Genomic DNA, 24,703 nt, shown 5'->3' with positions numbered 1-24,703 from the left:
GAATTATTTTATAATTCAAAAAAGGCCTCCATGGTGCTCGAGAGCCAAAAGCAATTTCCGAGTTTAAAAGTTGTATTAAATATGAAAATACAGTCCAGCGATATATGTAAGGAGCCCTAGATATATTATACTTTTTTTTAGTTGAAACAAAAGACTCAATGAGGGCCGAGATGACCATTGGCGCCAACAGGCAGAAATAAGATTTACATAGGAGTATATTAGTTCTACTTTCTGAATATTAGTCTGAATTTACATAGGCTACTTCTGAGGGCCTTGGAATATACTTATACGTCTAGTTACATCGAACCACACCGACCAATCATCTCCATTGCATGGGTTCAGGACACATTTTTGTATTTACACAGTCCAAAGAGGCTGGTCTGTTGACATGGGGGGCGGGGTAATCACAATTTTGCGAACGGAGGACAATATGATACAAATAGAGTACCGAGTTAAGAACCTTTCAGGCCCAGTTCTTCCGCTTGGACCTCAGCTTCATTAGTTTGTCCTTCCATGTTGCTGCAGAACAGAGAAATAAATAATAATTTAATAGTTCTCGGTTGATTGTAGCTAAAGCCACTTACAGTGTATTTTAAGAACAGTACACAAGATCAATTTTTTGGGTGCCATCTACTCCATACATCTTCATGTCGAATAAGGTGACATTTCTGTTTTCTTTGTTCATTTGTACGGCACAAACTGGAGCTACTTTTACAGTTCACAACAATCCTCACCTTCCAGCAGGAAAAAATATTTTGAAACATCTTGAGAACACAGAACTGTATGAAATCTGTCACACCGGCATCCCCTGATGTGGACAGCAGTGCGGGCCAGGTGGCGGGGGCCACTGGCCAGGGTGTGGTGGTGTATAAGTGGTAGGTGTGTGTGTGTGTAAGGGAGGGTTATCCATGTATGAGACTTTGGATTCTCTCCTCACTTTCCCCTCCTACCTACTTCCCTGTATCCTGATCCTCCTCTCAATAAAAGCAAATCTGAACTCATCCCCAATTCCCTTGTACCGATCCTAGATCCAGGGTTCGTTACAAACTGGTATTCAGAGCCATTTTTTGACACCCCCCCCCCCCCCCGATCCGCCCCACCAGATCCGCCCGGTTCGTTGACCTCTCACTCTCTCGATCACTCAATCGTAACATCCACCGTTGCGGGTGCGGGCTCACTTCGGTGGCCGGCACGAAATCCCCAGCGGGATTGACCCGATTTGGAGCGAGGCGACGGCGCCGCCATCCAAACCCTCAGCCCAGACTCACCACATCCTGTCCGCCATGGCCGAAAGCTCCACCGAGATCAAGATTTTGCTCGAGTCTCTGCTCAAGCGAGTCGAGTCGGGGCAGCTCACCGCCGATAAGCATGTGAAGGCGCAGCTCGCCTTCAACGAGCAACTGTTGGAGGAACCTCCTCCACCAGCGGCACCGGATCAGGAATGTTGTGTCCTCTCGACGCACACAGTTTCCGGGGGCGAGGCACCACGCACCATTCGCCTCCGCGCATTGATGGGCAACCAAGTTATGCTGCTGCTTGTGGATTCCGGCAGCACACACAACTTCATCTCGGCGTCGTTTGCGCAAAGGATTGCAGCCAAATCAGCGCCTATGCCACCAGTTGAGGTCCGGGTGGCAAACGTTGACCGCATTGTTTGTGACAAAATTGTTTGAGGCGTTCAATGGTGGTTACAAGGGCACACATTCACCACCGACGTGCGCATGCTAGAGCTCGGCGCCTACGATGGAGTTTTGGGCATGGATGGCTAGAACAGTTCAGCCCCATGACCTGCCACTGGCTTGACAAAACACTAACGTTTGATCACCAGGGCGAAACAGTTACACTGCAAGGAGTCCAGCACAAGTCAGCGCCCGCACTCGAGCCCTTGGAGCCAGGCCAATTCAGCAAATAGCATTCAAGGAATGAAATATGGTACATGGCACTGATTGATAGACAACCTCGCCCAGCAGAACCACCCGACAAGCTTCCTTCAGCCATCAGACAAGTCCTGCAGGAGTACAGCGACGTGTTCAAAGACCCAAAGGCAATACCCCCGCACCGGCAATATGACCACGCCATTACTTTGGTTGAAGGAGCTCAGCCCGCCAACACAAGGCCATATTGTTACTCACCATTGCAGAAAGATGAGATTGAGCGACAAGTGCAGGAGATGCTCGAGTCTGGCGTGATCGAGCACAATATGAGCCCATTCGCAGCCCCGGTCCTCCCGGTAAAGAAGAAGGATGGTTCTTAGCGATTCTGCGTCGACTACCGCCGCCTCAATGACCTCACAGTCAAGAATCGTTTTCCCCTGCCCATCGTCGGCGAACTCCTCGACGAGCTGGCCGGCGCGAAGTACTTCTCCAAGCTTGACTTGCGCGCCGGCTACCATCAGATCCGCATGCACGCAGGCGACGAGGAGAAGACAGCATTCAAAACACACCATGGGCACTTCCAATTTCGTGTCATGCCGTTCGGCCTTTACCATTGCGCCAGCCACATTCCAGTGCCTGATGAATCAGATCTTCTACAAGCACGTCCGTCGCTTCGTCATCATCTTCCTCGACATTCTGGTCTTCAGCAAGTCCTTGGAAGACCACGAAGAACACCTGCGAGCTGTCTTTGAGCTACTCCAATAACACCAGCTATATGCCAAACTCTCGAAGTGCTCCTTCGCCACGGAGAGCATTGATTACCTGGGGCACGTCATCTCTACAGCAGGCGTGGCAACCGACGCGGAGAAGACTCGAGCAATGCTCGATTGGCCAACACCAACTTCAGCAACAGAGCTGCGAGGCTTCCTCGGCCTCACAGGCTATTACCGTAAGTTCGTGGCACGTTACGGCATCATCGCCAAGCCGTTAACAACTCTGCTGACAAAGAAAGGGTTTGAATGGAAGGATCAAGCTCAAGCCGCATTTGAACTGCTCAAGCGCGCCATGGCCAACACACCAGTCCTCGCGCTGCCAGACTTCGACAAGCCATTCAGCATCGAGACTGACGCTTGTGACACGAGCATTGGGGCGGTGCTCGTGCAGGAAGGGCACCCTGTGGCATACTTCAGCAAGGCTCTTGGCGTCCGCAACCAGAAGCTATTTGCTTACGAGAAGGAATTCTTGGCTGTGATGATGGCAGTGGACAAGTGGCGCGCCTACCTGCAGCGCGGGCAATTCACCATTGCCACGGATCACAAAAGTTTACGCAACTTGGGGGTCAGCAATTGGAGACGGATCTTCAGCGCAAGGCCATGTCCAAACTGGTGGGACTTCAGTTCAGATTCCAATATAGCCGAGGCGTAGATAATGGAGCAGCTGACGCCCTGTCACGGGTGGGTGCCGTGTTGGACCTAAGTGCCCTGTCCTTATGCCAACCAGCCTGGGTGCAAGAGGTGGCCAATTCGTATGCCACTGATGCCGACGCTCAAGACCTCCTTTCGCGTCTGGCCATCCACAGCCCAGACGAGGAGGGGTTCCAACTGCACCAAGGTCTCATCCACAAGCAGAACCGGCTATGGATCAGAAGCCACGCGGCTCTTCGCACCAAGCTCATCAGCACCCTCCACGACAGCGCCATCGGTGGACATTCGGGTACCACAGCAACCTATCAACGCCTCAAAAAGCTATTTCTGTGGACGGGCATGAAAGGAGACGTCGACAACTTCGTCAAACAGTGTGCCACCTGCCAGCACGCCAAGCACGAGCATAGACATCCAGCCGGCTTACTCGCGCCTGGCAAGACCTCACCATGGACTTTGTGGAGGGCTTACCCAAGTCCGAAGGCTTCGACTCCATCATGGTCGTCGTTGATCGCCTCACCAAGTTTGCGCACTTCATTCCCCTGCGCCATCCATTCAACGCCGCACAGGTGGCGCGCGCGTTCTGGGACAATATCGTCAAGCTCCATGGCATCCCCAAGTCCATCGCCTCCGACCACGACCGCGTGTTCACCGGCACGCTCTGGCGGGAGTTGTTCACCAAGGCCGGCACGAAGCTGCTCTACTCCACGGCTTACCACCCGCAGACGGATGGCCAAAGCGAGCGCGTCAACCAATGCCTGGAGATGTACCTCCGCTGCTCCATCCACGACACACCCCAGCGCTAGCTCCAATGGCTACCAACGGCGGAATTCTGGTAGAATTCTTCCTCAATGGCTACCAACGGCGGAATTCTGGTAGAATTCTTCCTCAATGGCTACCAACGGCGGAATTCTGGTAGAATTCTTCCTTCCACTCAGCCATCAACTGCACACCATTCAAGGCTCTCTACGGCGTCGAGCCAAACCTGGGTGCCATGGCTCTCTGGGACGACAAGACGGCACCCACCATGGACGCAGAGTAGTGGGACTGGGGCGTCAACACGACGCGCCTACGAGAGCAGATACAGTGTGCCCAAAACCGCTTCAAGAAACAAGCAGATCACGATTCGGTGCTCCTGAAGCTGCAGCCCTATGCGCAATCATCCGTCGTCAACAGGACGTGCGCCAAGCTCGCCTACAAGTTCTACGGGCCTTTCAAGATCACAGACAAGATAGGCGCCCTCGCCTACAAGCTGGAGCTACCCCAGGACAGCCGCATACACAACGTCTTCCACGTCTCGGAGCTCAAGCCCTTCACTCCAAACTACATACCAGTCTTTGCCGGGCTTCCAAGACCACCAGATTTGGCAGTTGGCACGACATCGAGCCCTTGGAGATCCTGGAGCGGAACATGGTCAAGCGAGGCAACAGCGCACTCGTTCGGCTACGAATTCAATGGTCTTCTTCACCCATGAGTACCACCTGGGAGGACTACGACACCCTGTGTCGCCGCTTCCCTACAGCACCAGTATGGCACAACCAAGACGATGGCTTCAACGATGACCTGGAGGCAGCAAGCAGGCGTGATCACCATGAAGGGGAGGCTCTATCTGAAGAAGAGGGGAGTGTCACACCGGCATCCCCTGATGCGGTGGACAGCAGTGTGGGCCAGGTGGCGGGGGCCACTGGCCAGGGTGTGGTGGTGTATAAGTAGGTGTGTGTGTCTAAGGGAGGGTTATGCATGTACGAGACTTTGGATTCTCTCCTCACTTTCCCCTCCTCCTACCTACTTTCCTGTATCCTCATCCTCCTCTCAATAAAGCAAATCCAAACTCATCCCTAATTCCCTTGTACCGATCCTAGATCACCTAGGGTTTGTTACAAAATCCTTATCAAAGAGCCAAATACCAATATACCATCCATTGTTTCTAGTGCATTGATGCATCAAAATAAGGCCATCAAAACACAGAAACGTTACCTGCATCTTTGTATCTCTCTTCAACAACTGCAATGAACATGTTTCGCACCAAACTAAACTCTTGAGCCTCAACGCAGGGCTGTCCATCAGGTCTGACAAAAAGCTAAGCGTAAGGAGACTAACATGCAGGAAGATGGATGAGTTTTCGAACATTAAGTTATACAGAAATAGAGAAAATTCTTTACAACGAAACGCAATTTTGAATGGACGAACAAATTATCAACTCATAATTAACCCTTCAACCATAAAAGTTACTGTGTCCAGCTCGTTTTCTGAAAGGTCTGACTGACAGCACTCATTCTCGTTCTTGTTACAGTTCACATGCATTTTTCAATGACAGGAAATCCAAACAAATTAATGCAACAATCGAGGTATGTATAACGAACTGATGTTTCGCAATTGGTTCGTGCACTCAGCCCATAATACCATAGGTCCATAAAACAGATACCTGTCAAGTTCAGTAAACAACAAACCATCTGATAGGCCAGCTGAGGCCACAAATTTTGCTGGCTCGACTGATCTTATGCCGTCGCTGTATGCAAGACTCCTATGTACTTGTATAGGAACCTGTTTTTGTCAAGAGCAACGGCATAAATATATGTGGTGCACTCCATAATAAGATAAGATGGGCTTAAGATCATCTTCACTATGAACGCAATTCTACAATTATCCTCACATTTGGTGTCTGAACTGCGGAAAGCATGACATGATTACCCCTGGTTCACGTGTATAAAACTGTAAATAAAATACTCCTAGTGATCCATTTTGCTAACACAAGTAACCTTGTGAGCTTGCAGCTACGTTCTAAACTCATCTAATATTAGTAAAAGACGCTAAATCATGAAGTCTTAAAAGGAGAAGAATCAACTTAGAAATGAAGAGAAACTGCAGCAACAGAAAGACAAACAGAAAAGAATGTCATCATATTGCCAGAGCTATTAGATACAAAAATGAACCTTCAACGCTAAAATAATACCTTGCAGCGAACAGCAATATTGATAGCATCCGAAGGTCGAAGATCAAATGTTATACACTCTGTTTGATCTCCAGTCTGCAGTACAGGCAGTTTTTGCTTCAGAACAATTATAATATTACTGTACGTCTGTACTCACTGAACATGATGTTCAGTTTCCTTCCTAGCAATTTACTCAATTACTCGAGTACCTTTGTTAGATAGAGCTCGGCACAGTATGCTTCTTGAATTCTTTTGTTTACTCGAACAAGTTTTACCTGGAAATAGCCACAACATAAGAGAAGGAATAAATTAATGAGTTATGGCGTCTGAACTGATCACGATCCAGAGCATTCCAATACCTCATAGCCCATCTTATCAATCAGTTCCTTAACAACTTGATATATGGTAGGTCTTGCCTACAACAAGAAAGAGTTACTGACTTTATGAATCAAAAGAAAGGGGCATGAACTGTAGAAATAAAATAGGGTATTACAATATGAACATGACGAATAGCAGCCATCAGAAGTACACTTGGCATCTCCACTGAAAAAAATACATTGGCATGTATTATAATCAAAGAGATGTTCCAATTTCAAACTTCCAAAGAGAATAGGAAGTTGTACATACAAACAATGATTGGAAGTAAAGTTCCACTTCCATCTTCGATTCTTAAAACGATAGCAGGTTGTGGTGCACTCTCTGGAATCTCTCTCCCTTGAGAATTATTATGCACACACAGCAGGTTTTTCCCATCTCGCATCTTTACTATATATCCTTCTGATCCACTTCTGACCTCAACTGGAAAAGCGAACACAAAAGACATGCTTTACTAACAGTTACTGAAGAACAAACACATCCAATATATTGCTGTTAAAAATTAGTTAGTCGATGGGCATCTATCTGTTCATTATTCTGTAAGTGTAACCAAATCTTGGAATATATTTCCAGCACTATCATGTGATACAAACATGATGTGCCCTATTACTCCCTGCACGATTGCTTATAGTACTTCCCTAAATATCTCGAAATAGGCTTTTGCCCCGGTTTATAGATAAAGCACCAACCAAGTACATACAGCAAGCTATCCATATATGAGGAAAGTAAATAATTAGTATGCTACAGCAACAACACAAACATGCCCAAAAGTGGAACACCAAAGCGATAGAAGACGCCTCTGGGAAAGGTGTCAGTTGCTAGGGGATGCAGAGAGCTGGCGCCCGGCCATCTGAAGACCATCCAGCATGCCACCTAGCTGGTCCCTGTCCCCTGTCTACAAAGCGGATGTCACTGCTGGATCCAGGTTGCGTGCTGCAATACACTGCTCCGCACGCTGAGCGTGATGAGCTCTGTTACCTCCTCTCCCGCCCTGGAGCGCACCAGCCGCTCGCTCTGACGGGAGGCCGGTGTGGTGTGCAGCCAGCCACGGAGGTGGCGAGGAAGACCGTGACCAGCTCCAGGGCAGGCGGAGATTCTTAGGGACCAGCTCCAGGGCAGGCGGAGATTCTTAGGGACCAGCTCCAGGACAGGCGGAGATTCTTAGGGACCAGAGTCAGTGACCCGGCGACAGGTGAACGGGGTTGGACACCACACCTGGCAAGCTGGGCGACGAAGGAGGGGGGGGGGGACCTCCATCCCCACACTCGTAAAGTCCTCTCTTACTTTGTTCTTGGATAAAGGGAGGGACAAGGTGAGGTGAGTGAGGAGGTGATCACGGCCCTAACCCCTAAGCAGCAAGGTGCCAGCTTGGTCGACGCACTAAGGGAGGTAGGCACCCGCGTCTACCGGGGTGCCACAAACAACAACGCTTGAGTGGGTGCGAAGGGACGTGACGCCGAATTAGAAGTTGGGGGAGGGGGCAATGGCAGGCGGGACCACAACTAACGCCTAGGCACTCGCGTCTACCAGGGTGCCACAAACAACAACGCCAGGGTGGGCGCGAAGGGACGTGACGCCGAATTAGAAGTTGGGGGAGGTGCAGTGGCGGGCGGGACCGCAACTACCGCCTGCACCTCTGAGTCCTGCTAGCCCCTCATAGATGGGTCTAGGTAGTCATGGTTATCATCATCCAAGGAAGCGTCAGACTCGTCGTCTTCATCCTAGGGGAGGAGGTGGTTGGGACCATTGTTTGGGTAGTAAGGGGTCTGGCGGCAACGCTCTTCCTCAGGGTCAACTGAAAGTGCATCTAATCCCCTCGATGGATTTTGGTAATTGATGTCATCATATCTCAGAAAACTAATGCTTTAACTAGCTTATTTCAAGAAAATTCCATTAGGTTGCAACAAAGAGATGAAGATTTAGTGAAGCAAGGACTTCACTTCTATATTTTAGTGACCCAAAATCACATTGTATCCATAGGTATGCAACACTATCAAAAGAAGAATGAGATTGCTAAGCTGAGTTTTTTGCTCCATGTCCTTAAAGGTCAAACTCCAGAGCCCTCAAAAGACTTCCATTTCTCCACTATATCTACCTATGTTTCACTCCTTCGGAGCCTCCAAACTCTTCCAATCGATCCTCCAAGCCATTATCAAGATATAGTCGACGCTAAACCCTAGTTGTTTCGAGCTGCCAAGGCATTGCACTCGGAACCGCGAGCTGGTTGGCAAACCCTCTCTATACTCTTCGAAACTTCCGAACGTCGCCTCGCGGAAATTCCAAAGGCGCCCGAGTGTCTCTGCCAGACATTCCGAAGACGTTCTAGAGAGCATGTGACCTGCGAGGTAGTCCACTTTGAGCCTCCGAAGACATCCATGTCGGACCGTCCAAGTGATTCAAAAGTTGCCACCTTTAGCACTATTCGAAAATTCCAAGATGATCCCCCCAGATCTTTCGAGCTATGTTAAAAACTGTGAAAAGATCAGATTTCTGGTTCAACCTATTTAAACCCCACCTATCTCATCGGTTCACTCGAAGCAAGCTCCACTCCGACTGTATTTTTTGAGAGAACCCCACCTAGTGTTGATTTCAAAGAGCTTTCTACTCCAACCATGAAGCCAAGTCCTTCAGATCTAATCCCCTCCTTGATTTCCACTCTGACTATGGCATCTGATTTGGCCCAAGGCAGCGCCTAAGCAACACACCAGATGCCTCAAAGCTGCAAAGAGGACGCCTTTCATGGTTGTCAAAGGCGAGCTAGACGCCTTGAGGTTGGAGGGCGCCCTGACACCTAAGCGGCGCCTTAGGGACACCTTGAAAACAATGTAAATGTAACTATGTTGTTGCAAGTACAACACAGACCATACATAAGTTCACAAATCACAATCCAATGGGACTACAATGTATCATAAATGGTATGCTACAAACATTTTCATTTATAAGGCAGTCACAAATACTAAGGTCACTAGGTTGACAATGAAGCAAAACGGAGATAGTGCACAATCCTTTGCTTCAGATCAATACTAGCAAAACTTTCCCTGAGACAATCCCACAATTCCACGTGGGAGCTCAAGTGGAGGACCCTACTTCCTACACAATGTTCTTTTCCCTAAGTTTGAGCATACAAAACATGTATTGTACCTTACTAATAAAAGAAAATTTGAGCATGGAAATGGAACTTGTAATAATAAGAAACAATTCAAATTTTCATAACGCTAGTAATGCTCTAGTGATGCACCAGAGAACTTACAAACCTTGCATAATTGGTGAAGAGGAAAAAGTAATCGAAGTGCGAAAAAACTGAAGCTCATGTAATTCTTGAACATATATGATACAGAAAAATATTCAAGACACCATGGCACGAAGAGATTACCAGCTTCAAGCACAGTGGAATTAACATAATCTTCATCATTTTCATTGAAGTTTCTAGCCATGTATCCATTACCATCAGATGAGGAGCTGAAGCTACGACAAATAGGACGAAAGTTCTTTGAAGATGACTGGGAGATTGGAGAAACTAGTCTAGTAATGTTGCGGTATTTAGACACAGCACCCAAGATTGCAGTGCCAAGCTGTCCAGATTTGATCAATGAGTTGTTGACAAGGGCAGCAGGAAGCCCTGCTTGCATTATAGGGCGACACAGAATTGTTCCCTCCATTGCCATCAATGTGCCTACATAACAGAAGTTAAAATAATTAATAATGGGAGACCTAGCGTAAATGGAAAATCAAATGGGAAATATTTTTGCAGCTTATAAGAAAGAATAGCAGTGAAATGCTAGTAAGCAAATTAATCTAGTACGTTTATAGATTTTACAACCAGTACTTTAAATTAATCTAAGACAGTGGAATTAACATAGTCTTCATCATTTTCTTGAAGCTTCCAGCATAATTAGTGAGTGCTGATTACCAAAGCAGCATTAGAAATCCATAAATATTTATCAGTACTGTAATTTCCATGTTAGTGCCAGTACGCAAACAATCCGACACCCATATTAGTAGGATAAATCCTTACAGAAGATCATATCAGAAGGTAAGTCTTGGCGCCTGCGTAGATAAATAGAAGAAAAAGCACTGAAGTTAGATCAATCAATTATACAAGCCACTTGAGATTTCATCTCTTCTAGTGTATATTTATCAATTTTGCGCCACAAATGACTCGTAAAATAACCGCACTAATCCGAAAGTAATTAACGAATCAAAGTCTATTTCTACCCGCAAGCAACAAGCAAGAGCAGACCAAAATCGATGCTCGAGCCAAACAATCACCCGATGAGACCAAATCCCAAAAGATGTACGAACCAACGCGAAGAAAATCACAAAACGGACAGAAAATCCTGGAAATAGACAGCAAAAAGGGGAAAAGAACCACGGCGATCAGACCACAGATCACATCAAAACATGGGTTAAATCGGGAGGAGAGCGGAGATCGCCTTACCACCAGCAACGGCCGTTCCTCGGAATCGAGCACGAGCGCAACTTTTTTTTGTGAGCGCAACTTTATAGTATGTGACCAATGGAGCCGAAAGAGATGGGGCTTACCCTTCGTTTTATCCAGAAGAGAGGGGGAAATGGAGCGGCGGGCGAGCGGGGCCCGGCTGTTTTGGCTATGGGTACCGTAAGAAGGAGAAAGTATCCTAGGGGCATCTTCAATGATCGTATGATCATTGTTGATAAAATTACCATATACTCCCTCCTTTCCTAAATATAAGTGTTTCTAGGGGTTTCACTAATAGACTACATACGAATGTATATAGACATACTTTAGAGTATAGATTCATTCATTTTGCTTCGTATGTAGACATTTAGTAAAATATCTTAAAAGACTTATATTTAGGTACGGAGGGAGTAGATGATTTTGATGACATGACGCATAATAAAAGAAGAAAGAGAATGAAATTGTATGTATTTAAAGCAACGGTTCACGCACAAGCTTCGAGACAAGCATGGTTATTTCTTTAATATTTATTGAACCCGCTTAATTATTTTACATACGATTAACATACACTCCATTGAAGAGCTTGTATGATGTGCTGTTGATTGTTGATGTGGACATTTATACCAACGATTGAATATACGGACTATTGAAGATGCTTTTATGAAAACCCAATTTCAATGAAAACATGAAAACTGGCGTCTGATTTGAATGAGTTAATTGTGTAAAAGTATCATAATTAGCATATATCAATATCGAGATTGGTAGTTTTCGCATGTCTTGCTTTATAAGTAATTACATAAATACCTTTTATTTCGCAGAAAAAGATACCGTGAAAGAAAAAAAATTGTTCGTAATTTTTCAATGCCGAATCAGTCTCTTTTGAAAGTTTTCATCAAATTGAACATTTAAATAAAATAAATGAAGTACCACAATTAGGACAGTACGTGCGTATTGGTACGAAGATTGGTAATTTTCGCATGTTAGTATCAACTTTGGGGCGGATCATTGCAAATCTAGCTAATCGCATATAAATACGTATTGACGGTGTATCTGACCGACGGGATGCCTGTCAGGTGCTGACTTTGGGGCACGTGATTGAAAATCAAGCTAAACCGCGTATAAATACGTACTTACGGTGTATCTGATCGACGGGGCCCACCTGTTAGGTGCTGACATGGCCCTTTTTTGCAAAAAAAAAACCTTGCTTTATACCTAATCAAATAAATGCCCTTATTTCGTAGAAAAAAGATCTTATGAAAGAAAAAAACGTTTGTATTTTTTCAACGTCGAATCGGTCTTTTTAAAAGTTTCCACTGAATTGAACATTTAAATTAAATAAACCAAAATGGATGGCCCGCGGGATTCAAACCCGCGACCACCCGTACGCACGAGCCGCGCCCGAGCCACCACGCCATGGAGTGGCTCGCGTTACAGACCGAGCGTCATCTCTACTATTAAAGGAGGATGTGCCGTCGTGATGGTTCAACCTTGGCGATGGTTCGACCTCTACATCCCACCTCCGTTCGACCTCCTCCTCCTACGTAAAGAAAAACCCCACGTAAAGAAAAACCGATTCGACCTCCCACGTACCCCACGCCCGCCCACCCCCGCACCCGCCCCCGCCCCACCGGCCCCGATCCGTCCCTCGCAGAATACCCCGTCGCCCTGGACCCGACGGCCTCCACCCCCAGGCCGCGCCGTCGTTCCCTTTCTCGTTCCCCTTCTGCCACACCCCACCAGTCCCCCCTCCAACGCCGCCTCCCTCATCTCCGGTGACGGGATTGGCCCCAGTGTTTCCCCCGCGCACTTGGCCCGGCTCGCCTAGATGCGATCTGGCGAAGCTCCTTCCCCACCCCGCCGCCGCACCTCACGCCCGTCTCCTCCGCCCAGCCTCCGCCTGCAACCTCCCCCCTCCCGTTTTCAGAAGGGAAGGGAAGGGAATATAAGAGGGAGAGCGAGAAGGTGAGGCGACGACCATGGCGCTCGCAGATCCGTCGGCCCCGTGGTCCGTCCTCGGCGCGTGATTCTGCTTAGCGGCGTGACGGGGTGCCTGCTCCGCGCCCACGCCATGGCCGGCTCGGGACGCCGCCCTCCCCTCTCGTGCTTCTTCTCGGGACGCCGCCATCGACCTCGGACCACACCGCCGCCGCCATGGATGCATAGGTCTCCTCCCCCGACCCATGTTCTTCTTCTTCTTAGTCCTATACGTCTCGGCTCCGGCCCTAACGTTGGATCCGCTGTGCGATTCGGAAACCGCTTCCCGCGGGGAGTACTTGGTACTACGGTGCCCAGAACGGCGAGGAAGAAACAGGAGAAACAAGTTGAGGAGTAAAGGCCGACCACCGGAGGCAGGTAGGTGTCCCTCTCGGATACCTTTCTTTTTCTCTTTTCCCCTTCTTCCTTCTCGGTGGATTGACAAGTCAGGGGGCATGAACTGTGAATTCGAAGTGTTAATGACTGCCTTTTTTCGATATACTATTTGCTATTATCCTCGTTGGTGGTTCCCATCCTTACCGGTGAAACGATGGTTGCATGTCCTGCTATTGAAGTGCTATATAATTTTATACTTTTAAGAAAGTGATGCTGTTTTTGAAGAATTTTACAGTAACTTTAGGCTTGTGAAAGAATCCTTTGGTTGAGCCTTTTCATGGGGGAGTCGGAGTCCTTGGGCTTGGCCTCGATTTCCTCGGCGCTGGCCGGACCACCGCCGCCACTGGTCCTGCCCTCGAGCAGCCTCCTCCTGATTCGCGACGGCACCCTCGCCACCGCACCCTCCTCCTCCGGTATGTCCATCACCACGGGCTCCCTCACCCACATCAGCGCACCGATCAGACTCCCCTCCGTCTCCCTCGTACTTCGCCGCATCCTTCTCTACATAGACGGATCTGTTCTTCCTGACTGTTTTCAGCGAGCCAGTAGGCACTCTGCATTTTCAGTCTCGTAGTATTTTGAAGCTTGAAACAGCTTGGGTTGTTCATTTCACAGTGTTCTTGTCTGGATCTTTTTGTGTTCACTTATAAGTACAATAAGTAGCAGCAATGCTGCAAAAGATACATGCCATGCGTTTCCAGTTACATGGTTTAATTGCTCAAGTCATTTTCTTCAGGCCATTGCTGCTCTCGAGAAAGGCACCATCTACTCAAGTGTGGGAAGAGAGGGAAGCCCAGGTTCTGCCCTTTCAGGCTATCATGTGTGAGTAGCCTCTTTGGCACTACGGAATACTACCAGCACAAGAATTTGCACGTTCTTTCACTATCCTCGTACACAATATATTTTGAACCGTGCCATGTTAATAGACAAATCCAAATCTAGCTTTCAGGATTGGTCATGTATTCTTTGTTTTCATACCAAGTATGCATTTTATAATTGTACTAAAACTTGTAACCGTAAAAAAGTTCAGGTATAGAAAAAATAAAAGGCATTTCACACTAGCCCAACATAACTTCTCTTTTCTGTTTGCAGGATGAAAACCTGCTAATATGGTACTCCAAAGAAAAGCAAAAAAGTCTGAGCTTGAGTTCAGTGTCGAGTGTGGTTCTTGGACAGAAAACAGTATGTGGTTTTCTTCCCCGAACACTTACTTTAAGTACATGAAGACATGTTTAAAAAAAGTACACGAAGACATACATATTCTGAGAATGTATGTATTTGCACACAAACCATTTGCGTATGTGAGACAGGGGACCAGCGAGTTGCAGCGGGTGGAAGGTGCAGAGGTTGCTGCGAGAAAGCTGGCAAGCAGTGGCGTCCTACATGTTTAAGGTTTGATGCTTGCTGCTCACGTAGATGAATAGTTATATCAGTGATGAGTTTCTTTCAGAAGTTAGTTTGTATCAGAAGTTAGCTTAAACTCTATTTCCTTTCAGCTGACTTAAACTACAAGATAGTGGGTATTTTCTTCCATGAAGCTACTATTGAATTTGATATAATCTGCACTTGTAATAAAAAAGCTGAAGAAATCTGCAGCTGTAATAAAAAAGCTGAAGAACTACATTGATTTTGCTACCTACCAAGTGTTGTTGTTTTTCGACATTGATTTCGTTGGTGGTTTTTGGTATCATGCTTGTTAGCTTGCTCGGCTGCTGTAGAGAGGTGACACGACGCGACGAGACGAGTGAAGGTAGACATAGTCGGAGACGAGCGTTGGATGCAGAGGTAGCGCGACGACAACTGAGATGAGGGTGGCAAGACGGAGACATGTACATAGGCAGCTTTTCATGCCATTTTGCATGCTAAATAATAAATATGACAGCGAAGTAATAGTGGGCATTGGTTGTTATTTGCTAATGATAATAGTATTGGACAGAGCATCATTCTGTTGTGGAAAGATATCTCTTATGTACAAACTTAACTTGTTAGTCATTTTATGGGGGCACACTTATATCGTTTGTTTCTCAATTTCTCATCTAGCTGTTGATTAAATTTGGTGATACATGAATAAAGGCTGCCGCAAAGGATGAGCGTGTACTTGGATCAGTAACATGTCACGTGTTATATTTTCTTTCTTTTCTTTATCAAACTAGCCAATTCCTATCTAGCAAAAGAAGAAAAACATTAATAGACATAGACTATTTTTATTTTACTAAAATGTCTTCCATCTAAGCATATCAGACCTAAAATATGTTTTGTTAACAAATTATGCTTTACCCTAATTTGTACTTTTTGTTCAGGCCTTGCAGAGTAAAGAAAAGTATATGCCGTGATTGCTATGCATCAAAATCATTTAGCTAGGGTTAAGGTTTCACGAAAAAAGACATTTTCTTGACAATGAACCTGGTCAAAGTACATAATGCAATTTCTTTATGCAGAGAAATTATTTTTCGTGCTAAAGGGAATCATGGTCTCAGGGCTTAACATAATTGCTTATTGTGTAATTCTATAGATTGAAATGTAAGCTTGTAGACGCTTGAGCATGGGAGGCAACATGGATTTCTCTATAAGGGTGTCAGGCGCCACCTTGAGGTGAGCACACACAAGCGCTCCATTTGACGTTCTTCAGAAATGTTGAAGATTACATTCAAGGAGAGAACACAGCCATGGTGACATTCAATAAAGTGAAGCAACCGCTAGCCTTGCAAGAGAGAGAGAGAGTAGTCCGGGCCTATCATACAATTTAAATATGTTAACTGCTGTTTGCAGAATCACTACAAAATTCATGTTAATTTCCTGTGAATGAATAAGGTCTGATTTTTTTGTATGTATTTCTATTTCGTGATGTCTATGGTTAGCAAGGTGGACATGACAAATACTATTGTAGAAAGCACTGCAAATTTTGTCTTGAATGAAACATGGTCTTTGGGTGAGACTGTGAGCACCTAAAACATTTTTGCTTGCTTCTTTTTTGAGATTCCAGTTATCCTCTATTTTCGGGCTTTATTTTTACTGGTTGTGAATCATTCGTTGATGTCAGTAAATCCTTGTTGAAAAATCTTCATCGGTTTGACATAGGCACATTGATGAGAGTGCTTAAAGCTGCCACAGTTAAGCCAGAGCCATCTTATTTTTATTTTTATTTTGCTAGAGAATCATGTTGTCAAGTATGTATGAAAATTACATAACTTCATGATCGATGGATATTTATCAATTCATGCAACTATTTTAAAATTATATTTTTTTAATCCGTGGCAACGCACGTGCCTTTAACTAGTATCTATTATACTAGGTTAGACGTATTGGGCTGGTTGGTTGGGCCAAACGAGGCCTACTTGACGATATTTCCACACTTATTTCGACCGTGCTATCGGGCCTACATGCCCTGTCGCCTTCACTCCGACGGGTCAATAAATAAAAGTGCACACGCTAGTCCATTGCCAGCTCCTCTGTTTCTCCTCATCCTCGTACTTGCTAGCTCCGGAGTGGGTGTTTGATCGATAGGAGCTCCTGAGGTAACTAGCAATGGCAGCGCCAGGAAGGCAGTGCAGCCCTCGTCGTGGGCGTTCTGCTCGTCTGCGTGCTCCTGCACGTGGCGGTGACCGAGGCGGCAGTGTTCAACCCAGCGGCAAGAGCTTCAAGGTCGGCGATGTCCTAGGTAAGTCCGTGCATGCATGCATCGTTCGATGTATATACTCCATCTGTTCTTAAATATAAGTGTTTTTAGAGATTTCATTAGGGAACTATATACAAAGTAAAATGAGTGTATCTACATTTTAAAGTATCTCTACTATTAAAGGGGATCTGCCGTCGTCGTGATGGTTCGACCATACTCGATCCCCACTTCCTCCCGCTAACACTTCCACCGATTTTTTTCATCCCTTCATAAACCGGACGATTAAATTAAAAAAAAACTCCCCACCCTCGTTGGCTCGTCCCCAACCTCCTCGTAGTCGTACGTTCGATGAAAACAAATCAGAAAACCCACGACCCCCATCCCCGCACTCCCCGCAGCCGACGAAGGGAGGGCGAACCGCTCGCGCCGCACACGCCCCCGCGCCGCTCGGCACTGCCGCCGCCCCCTCCCTTCCCACCGGCCCTCCTCGCCGCCGTGCTCCCTCCCCGCCGGCCCTCCGCGAGTGGGACACGCCCCCGCGCCGCTCGCCCCCCGCTGCTCGATGCCGCCGCCACCCCCGCGCCGCCACCGCGCCCTCTCCCTTCCCACCGGCCCTCCTCGCCGCCGCGCCCTCTCCCTCCCCGCCGGCCCTCCGCGAGTGGGCCCACGGCGACCTGACCATCCTCCTGGATCTCATCTCACCAGGGGATGGAGCGAGCAGGGCAAAAGGATGAGAGGAGGACGCGTCCGACGACGACCTGACCATCCTCCTCGATCTCGCCGGCAACCCCCTGGAGGCCGCCCGCCCGCCGTCACTCCTCGTGCTCCTCCTCAACATCCGGTGAGTCTTTCTTCTCCCCGTCCCCTCTGCTCCACAATGTTTTTTTGTTCCGCAGGCCCCGTGCTTTTCCTCCCGCTGAATCTCTGATTCATTTTCTCTGCTCTACTCCGCGGGAACTCTCTCTCTCTCTCGCCACGTAGCGCCTCCAGCAGCAATGGGCGGATCTTCCTCCCTGTGCCACGAACCTACCACCATGGAGACGAATCCACTATGATGGCGCGACGGCTCCACCACTATGGAGACGGATCCACCATGACGACGCCACGGATCGACCACGATGTGGACGGTTGCATCATGATGGGCCCAGAGTTCCACGGGTTTACCACGAAGCCGACGGTCCTCTCCATCCCCAGCCCGTGCACCGACGAGGAGGTCCTGATCCTCACCGGATCTCGTCGTCCCCGTGGACAAGTACTGTCCCGACACAGCCGTTGTCTTCCTCTGCTCCTATGTGGTCGCTGGTAAAGGCCTTCTCCCCATCCTAATGTCGTGCGTGCTCCACAACTAACCCATTGTAGGTGCTGACTCCATGCAAAAAAATTAAAATACGAGGTGCTGACTGCTGAAACCCAAGTTCCAACATCATTTATATACTCTTGAATGGAAAAAAACGAAAAATCCAATCCATGGTTCTCTCTTTTCTGCATCTACTAGGAGACTTCAAAGTGTTCGGTTGCCTTGGTCAATATATATTTTTACATTCTGTGTTATTTGCATGCTTATTGGTTTGCAATATCAATGAAACTGGGAACAGTGGGTTGCTTATCAACTTATTCATGACAACACAATAGCTGACAATAGCTCATCGAGGTAGTCATCCTCCCTGTACATTCCTCGCTTCACAAGAACCTGGACTGGTTTGATTTGATAGTTGTAGTAGTGTTGAATTTTCGGATGCAACATTTGTTTGGCAGTTCTTTACTCCAGTGGATTCGCTGAGATAGAAGTAGGAGAGATGGAAACTAATGGTATCGTTAGTCTAACGACTAATGTTTTATTTTACTATCATTGACCAACTTGGGAATGTGAGTGCATATTTTTTAGTGTGTATGGCTTCAATTTTTTGGTTTTGATATCTATCTAGCTTTTAAGTGACTACTGTTCAAGGGAATTTCCATGTTTGTGAGATAATTTTAGATGTTTAAGAGCATGATTAGTACAATCATGTTATTATTAGGAGAAAGTGATGCATACACAACCTGTGTACTAAGCCTGAAGGGGTCCTGATGTAGAAAAGTCTGTTGCCTTTCAAGTTGCACGTGTTAAAGGTGATGTTGAGCAATTGGGATGGGAATTCCTATTTGATTTTTCTTCCCCAAGAGTGATGTGATCCATGCAAAGATTGTTACTACTCTTCTTCTTATCAACTAATATATGTATGTGTGAAATGTAAGGCTTTTGTTATTCCACATCAGTGACAAACTGACAGCAATGGCCAATGTGATTGACAGAGCCCTTACATCTGAAATCAATACGTCAAACACAACTGCAGTAAAGTGCTAGAGTAACAAAACCCAACACAAGTAGAAATAAAATATTGAGAAGTATTTCTGTTTGCAGGTTGATGCACTCTGAATGGTCTAGTATCATATTCTATGTATATCTTGTGCATGATCATGCTCTTAAACATCTAAAGTTATCATGCTCTTAAACATCTAAAGTTACATCTTCAGAAGCTCACGAAGATCAAGGAGAAGGAGAGTGGTGACCTGCACATGATGTTCACCAAGGAGTAAGTGGTATGAGTTTGTTACAGGCTTCCGGCCTTCTTTGTTCATCACCATGGTAATCAACCTCATGTTGGATCTTTCGGTACTAGCTGTTCCATTGTTGTTGGGTATGTAGAAAATGGAACGTTGTCAGACCCTGTTTTTACAGCTACAAAAATTGATTCTTGATGGTTTTATATGAAGACGAGAGAATTTACTGTACTGTGATGTAGTATATGGCATTTTTGTATCTGAAAAAGATGGCATCGAACGGTTGCAGGTTGTGCGCAACAAGGTGTTTGATTGAGATGGAGCCACTAACGGTCGACGATGTGCTTTGGCAGCTGGAGGGTGTCGATAAATAACTTATACACCTTAAGGAAGGAGCAGTGGTAAGCTCAATATCTGCATTTTCTTTCCTCCATGAAACAGTTGTTGTGTACACACATACATGCATGATTGATGGCAACTCAATTGTTTCTCACAAAAAAGATAGCAATTCAACTAATCAAATCGAACTGAAGCTGATGGTGGTGTACCGTGTATGTGTGTGTGTGCATATGGTGTAGTGCAGGAGAGGTAACCAACATGTACAGGTGGAAACAGGGAGGATTCATATTCGGCCACGTGTGCAAGGAGATCATCCGGACGGTAAAGAATCAGAATACTCCTTCGTCGGCTGGATGTACGTCTCATCACGGCCGCCGAGCAGAGACAAAAATTGCATTGCCTACTCACCTTGAGGTTCATCTGTCCTTGACATTGACAGTGACCCTCGTTTGATTTAACCGTCGTCCTCCAATTTAATTTGGTGTTTTGGTGCATCTCAAAGTTTTACCTTGTTGCCGAGATATATTCCTCCAGTGATAATTATATCTTATTTGCAGAGGTCGGGTTCTTATTCAAATCCAAGCAATGGTTGCTTCCCTCTGAGCCGGTGAACATAGATGCGCACCTAAGCCTGAGTCCGATAAGAAGATCATCAACGCTCAACACATTTGAGTTGGTCGTTCTCTATGTGGCCAGTGGTCAGCCAACCAGCTGCAGGCAATGCGCCGGTCTCAGCTGGTGCTGTGAGATACTAATATTCTTACATTGCAGTTTCAGAATTGTTTTACTTGTTATCATAGAAATATGCTTGGATCGTATTAATTCATGAGGATTAACAGTACCCCATTAGAGAAACTACTACATTCAGTTAGAATGACTATTTATGTCCTCATTTGCATCATGGCTCCTCCCCCAATCTGGCACCTTTGTGCAAATTGCATATCATATGCTTGAGGTTCAATCGATATGGGTTCCTTCTCTATCATGTCTTAAAAGTAAGTATGCTTAAATCTTAATGTACCACAAACTTTTGTATGGCAGGTATTTCATTATAATTGATGATTTATGGGCTACATCTGTGTGGGATGTTGCTAGACGTGCTTTCCCGGAGGGTACTGGAAGTAGGATAATAACAACGACAGAAATTAAGAAGATTGCACTTGCATGCTGTAGTTATAAGTCAAAGCACATCTTTGAGATGGAACCACTTAGCACCAGCCACTCGGAAGAGTTGTTCGTCGGTGCAGTGTTTGGCTCTGGAGAAGAGAAATCTCACCAATTGGATGATGTGTCAAAGGAGATGATAAGAAGATGTGATGGTTTACCACTGGCAATTATTAGCATATCCAGTGTTCTAGCAAGCCAAGGGGAAGCAAATACAGTATAGAGATGGGAGCAGATACAAAAGCAAATGCCAACAAATACAACTCCTGTGGAGGTACTCAACCAAGTACTCAGTTTTTGCTACAACGGTCTTCCCGGTCATTTGCAGACATGTCTGTTGCATCTCAGTTTATACCCAGAGAATTATATAATCTTGAAAGAAGATATAGTAAAGCAATGGGTAGCTGAAAGTTTCATCCTTGCACCAAGAGAAGAGGACAGAACGAAGGTTGCTGGAAACTATTTCGATAAGCTTGTAAATATGGGCCTGATCCAACAAATAGATGTGGGCTATAGTAATGACGTATATTACTATCCACTGCATGCCATGGCACACAATCTTATCACATCAAAGTCCAGAGAAGAGAACTTTATGACGGTAATAGATTATTCTAAAAGGACAATTGGGTTTCCTAACAAGGTTAGTCGTCTGTCCCTCCAGTTTGGCAGTGCAAAACATGCAACTAGACCAGAGATTATTGGACTGTCACAAGTTCGATCACTTGCCTTTATTGGATTAAAGAGCTGCTACTACTCTTCCATTTTGGAGTTTAAGTTTCTCCGAGTCTTGATCCTCCATATTTGGGTCGATATACCAAGCACGGGTGTTGATCTCAAGCATAGCTCTGAATTGGTTCTACTGAGATCTTTGCAGGTCACATGCAACGACACCGTACATCTTCTGGATCTGACGCGAGGTCCGAAACACTGGAAATAAATGCACGGGTAGAAGCTATTCCATCGAATATTGTTCATCTTCGTCTCGGAGTTGGGACAGAAGTGCCCGATTTGACGGGTACCCTCAAAATTGTCACCACCCTTAATCCTCCTGTTTCATTGGATGCATCCATATATTCTCCTGATTTAGTGAAGAGTATGAAAACAATGGAGTTGTTGTCACCCATCTGTGGAATCCCCAAGTGGATTGGACAGCTTACCAACCTCTGCATTCTGAAACTTGTTGTGAGAGAACTGCTATCGATTGATATCTGTAAGCTGCAAGAATTGTCATTCCTCACGGTTCTCACGTTGCAGGTCCAGCGACCAGCTACGGGACTACTCGCCTTCGCACCTGGAGGATTTGTTGCTCTCGAGTATTTTGAGTTCAGGTGTGGTGTGTTGCGCCTGAGATTTCTGAAAGGAACAATGCCCAATCTTCACAGGCTCAAACTAGGTTTCAATGCCCATCGAGGAGAAGTGTATGGTGATTCGTTTGTCGGCATCCAAGACCTATCAAGCGTCCAGGAGATTTCTGGAATGATTGGGCGAGCTGCCGGTGCTGTGGAATGTGACTTGGAGGCCGCGGAGTAAGCATTCAAGAAAGCCACGGGCAGGCACCCTAACGTGAGCGTATCCAGAGCAGATATGGTTGAGGAACTGGATGTTCCGGCAGAAAAACAGCACGAGATCCCTCAAGAAACCCCGTTAACATCAAGTGAACAAACTAGAATTCCAACACAAGAGTCTCAGGATGTGCGTGGTCCGGCACAAAAACAACATCTGATCCGAGGGAAGTACACACAAGATTACCAGACAGAAATAAAGCAAGATTTCACGTCAAGAACAGAAATAAATCCAATTAAAAGGTACGGTTCTTTCTCCTGATTCCGCCTATTCTTTCTCTTATATATGCAGAGGGGAAACGTGACTCCCCTTTATGGCGCGCACCTCGATCACTCTGCTCTAACCATTCCTTCCTCCTCTGCGTTGCTCCCAGATCTGGACCAGCAGAATTGACGATTAATGGAGAGCGTGATCTGCATATCTTAGACCAACTGTTAGTTTTTGATAAAGAAATATGTCTTAAGAAGCTGACACTCGAGAGATGCCCACCTCTGGAGTTGAAGCACCTTCTGATGCTAACCACGTTGATTGTAAATGATTCAGATCGTGTGGTTGGACAGCTAGGAGGCCAGGTTGATGTGGAATGGCAGCTCCCAGTTTGGTGTCCCAAACCCTGATCACCCTTTTGTTACCAATGTTGTATGTCGCTATTCTTCGGACTCCTACTTCACTAAATCATATCAATACGAAAAGATTAATGCTTGGTCATCTTTATCCTTTTGATTTCAAAAGTGAGGGGCATACGAGGAGATGGCACACGATACGTGAAACTAGAGACAGATTGATAGGGAGCCAATGACAATTTGAGATGTAAGAAGAATCAATGCCTTATCTTCTACATGGTTGGGAGTTGAAGGAAGCACTTGGAATGGATGAAGAAAATCAGAGGAATATGTGGTGTTGCACGAGTGAAATAAGATATCATCATTGGTTGGGACACGATCTTAAACTGCATGAGCATTTGCACTTGTCGTAGAATAACAAGTCAATATATTGTTGTCTTTATAAATAGTTCTCCTCCGTGGCAACACACGGGCATTAAACTATTAAAGGGGATCTATCGTCGTGATGATTCAACCTCGATCACCTCCCACGTACGATTGACACCCGCACGTAAAACAGGCAGCCCACCCGGCGTTCGACGTGGCCCATAAATCAGCCCAACGAACACGAGGGGAGCTCTAGGAGTGGACGGCGGCTAGGAACACGAGGGAGAGCGGCTGCTTTGGGGTGGATGGTTGTCGCAATTTTTTCAAGAGATAGATCGGATTGGGAGGAGCGAGGGTGCGTGGTCGTTGCTTTTTTCATGCCAATATGATGTGCGGGTAGCCAGATCGTGAGGGTGGAGGTCGACTGAATCGGCCCGTTTGTTCACTGGATTTTTTCTGCGTGGATCGAACGAGGCGTGGGTAGCTATCGCGTAGGAAGGGAGGTGAGGATTGATACGAAGGGTGAGCGGTAACCCAACAAGGTTAAACCATCACGACGACTGCAGATCCCTCTTTTGGAATTCCTTCTTTCTATGTCTGCTGAAAAATTATTACCCTCGATTCTTTACATTATTCGGTCTTGAACCATTTTTGTATGGTGCGTGTTTTAGCCGAAGTGAAGTTACGTTTTAATGAGATATTTCTTTAACATGAGCAATGGTCCTTGCTTCTTATGTCCTGTTGATCTCTGTGCTCATGATACAAATGTAAATGATTCTTTTGATTGACATAGGCCTATTAATCACAAACCAAACCGCAAACTCTATTCATGTACAAATATTACTTTCATGATTCATAAATCATTTTCGTAAACTATTAGTTTATCATGGTCCTAAAAATAGGGTGTATCTCATGATTTCGGTGTACTGTTTTAAAATTGTCGCAAAATGTTAGAGCTAGGGGGATAAGTACTCACACTCTCAGCTTTTCTACAAATGTAAGTCTGTTGGAAAGACAAAGACATGCGAGATTAAGTTGAAAGCTTAAGCACGCGACAGACAAAGGGGTTGTTGGAGGGCTGCATTGAGGTCATGGGCGGAACAAAGTGGGAATAACCAGCCAAATTTTCTGCATAGAAACA

The 24,703-nt window shown here is 46.1% G+C and overlaps 1 protein-coding gene and 1 pseudogene across 4 annotated transcripts; one reads left to right on the top strand and one right to left on the bottom strand.

Moving 5' to 3' along the window:
* Nucleotides 1-197: 197 nt before the first annotated feature.
* LOC123407505 (bifunctional nuclease 2) lies at nucleotides 198-11,178 on the bottom strand. 4 transcript variants are annotated; one of them, XM_045100647.1, is made up of 12 exons: nucleotides 11,041-11,178; nucleotides 10,618-10,649; nucleotides 9,976-10,275; nucleotides 6,855-7,025; nucleotides 6,721-6,770; nucleotides 6,587-6,643; nucleotides 6,437-6,502; nucleotides 6,249-6,323; nucleotides 5,721-5,839; nucleotides 5,273-5,364; nucleotides 461-519; nucleotides 198-380 (listed from the first exon to the last, which is right to left on the bottom strand). In XM_045100647.1, exons 2-11 carry the CDS (start codon nucleotides 10,625-10,627, stop codon nucleotides 464-466), a joined length of 996 nt encoding a protein of 331 aa, XP_044956582.1. In that variant the 5' UTR covers nucleotides 10,628-10,649; nucleotides 11,041-11,178; the 3' UTR covers nucleotides 198-380; nucleotides 461-463. The 4 variants fall into 4 exon arrangements, with proteins under 4 accessions (XP_044956582.1, XP_044956581.1, XP_044956583.1 ...); XM_045100646.1 differs by having other exon boundaries at nucleotides 198-519; XM_045100648.1 differs by having other exon boundaries at nucleotides 198-519; nucleotides 11,145-11,177.
* A 6,941-nt stretch (nucleotides 11,179-18,119) lies between these two features.
* LOC123408812 lies at nucleotides 18,120-23,250 on the top strand (annotated as a pseudogene).
* The last annotated feature ends 1,453 nt before the right edge of the window (nucleotides 23,251-24,703 follow it).

The sequence above is a fragment of the Hordeum vulgare genome, chromosome 7H (genome assembly GCF_904849725.1).
Source record: "Hordeum vulgare subsp. vulgare chromosome 7H, MorexV3_pseudomolecules_assembly, whole genome shotgun sequence".
Taxonomy (NCBI): domain Eukaryota; kingdom Viridiplantae; phylum Streptophyta; class Magnoliopsida; order Poales; family Poaceae; genus Hordeum; species Hordeum vulgare.
Note: the sequence above shows the minus strand (reverse complement) of the source record. Positions and strands in the feature narration are given on the sequence as shown.

Coding starts and splice junctions, on each gene's coding strand:
- LOC123407505 (XM_045100646.1), bottom strand. Junction 6,324..6,436: donor CCGAGCTCTATCTAACAAAG/GTACTCGAGTAA, acceptor CCTGTACTGCAG/ACTGGAGATCAAACAGAGTG. Junction 5,840..6,248: donor ATATTGCTGTTCGCTGCAAG/GTATTATTTTAG, acceptor TGACAAAAACAG/GTTCCTATACAAGTACATAG.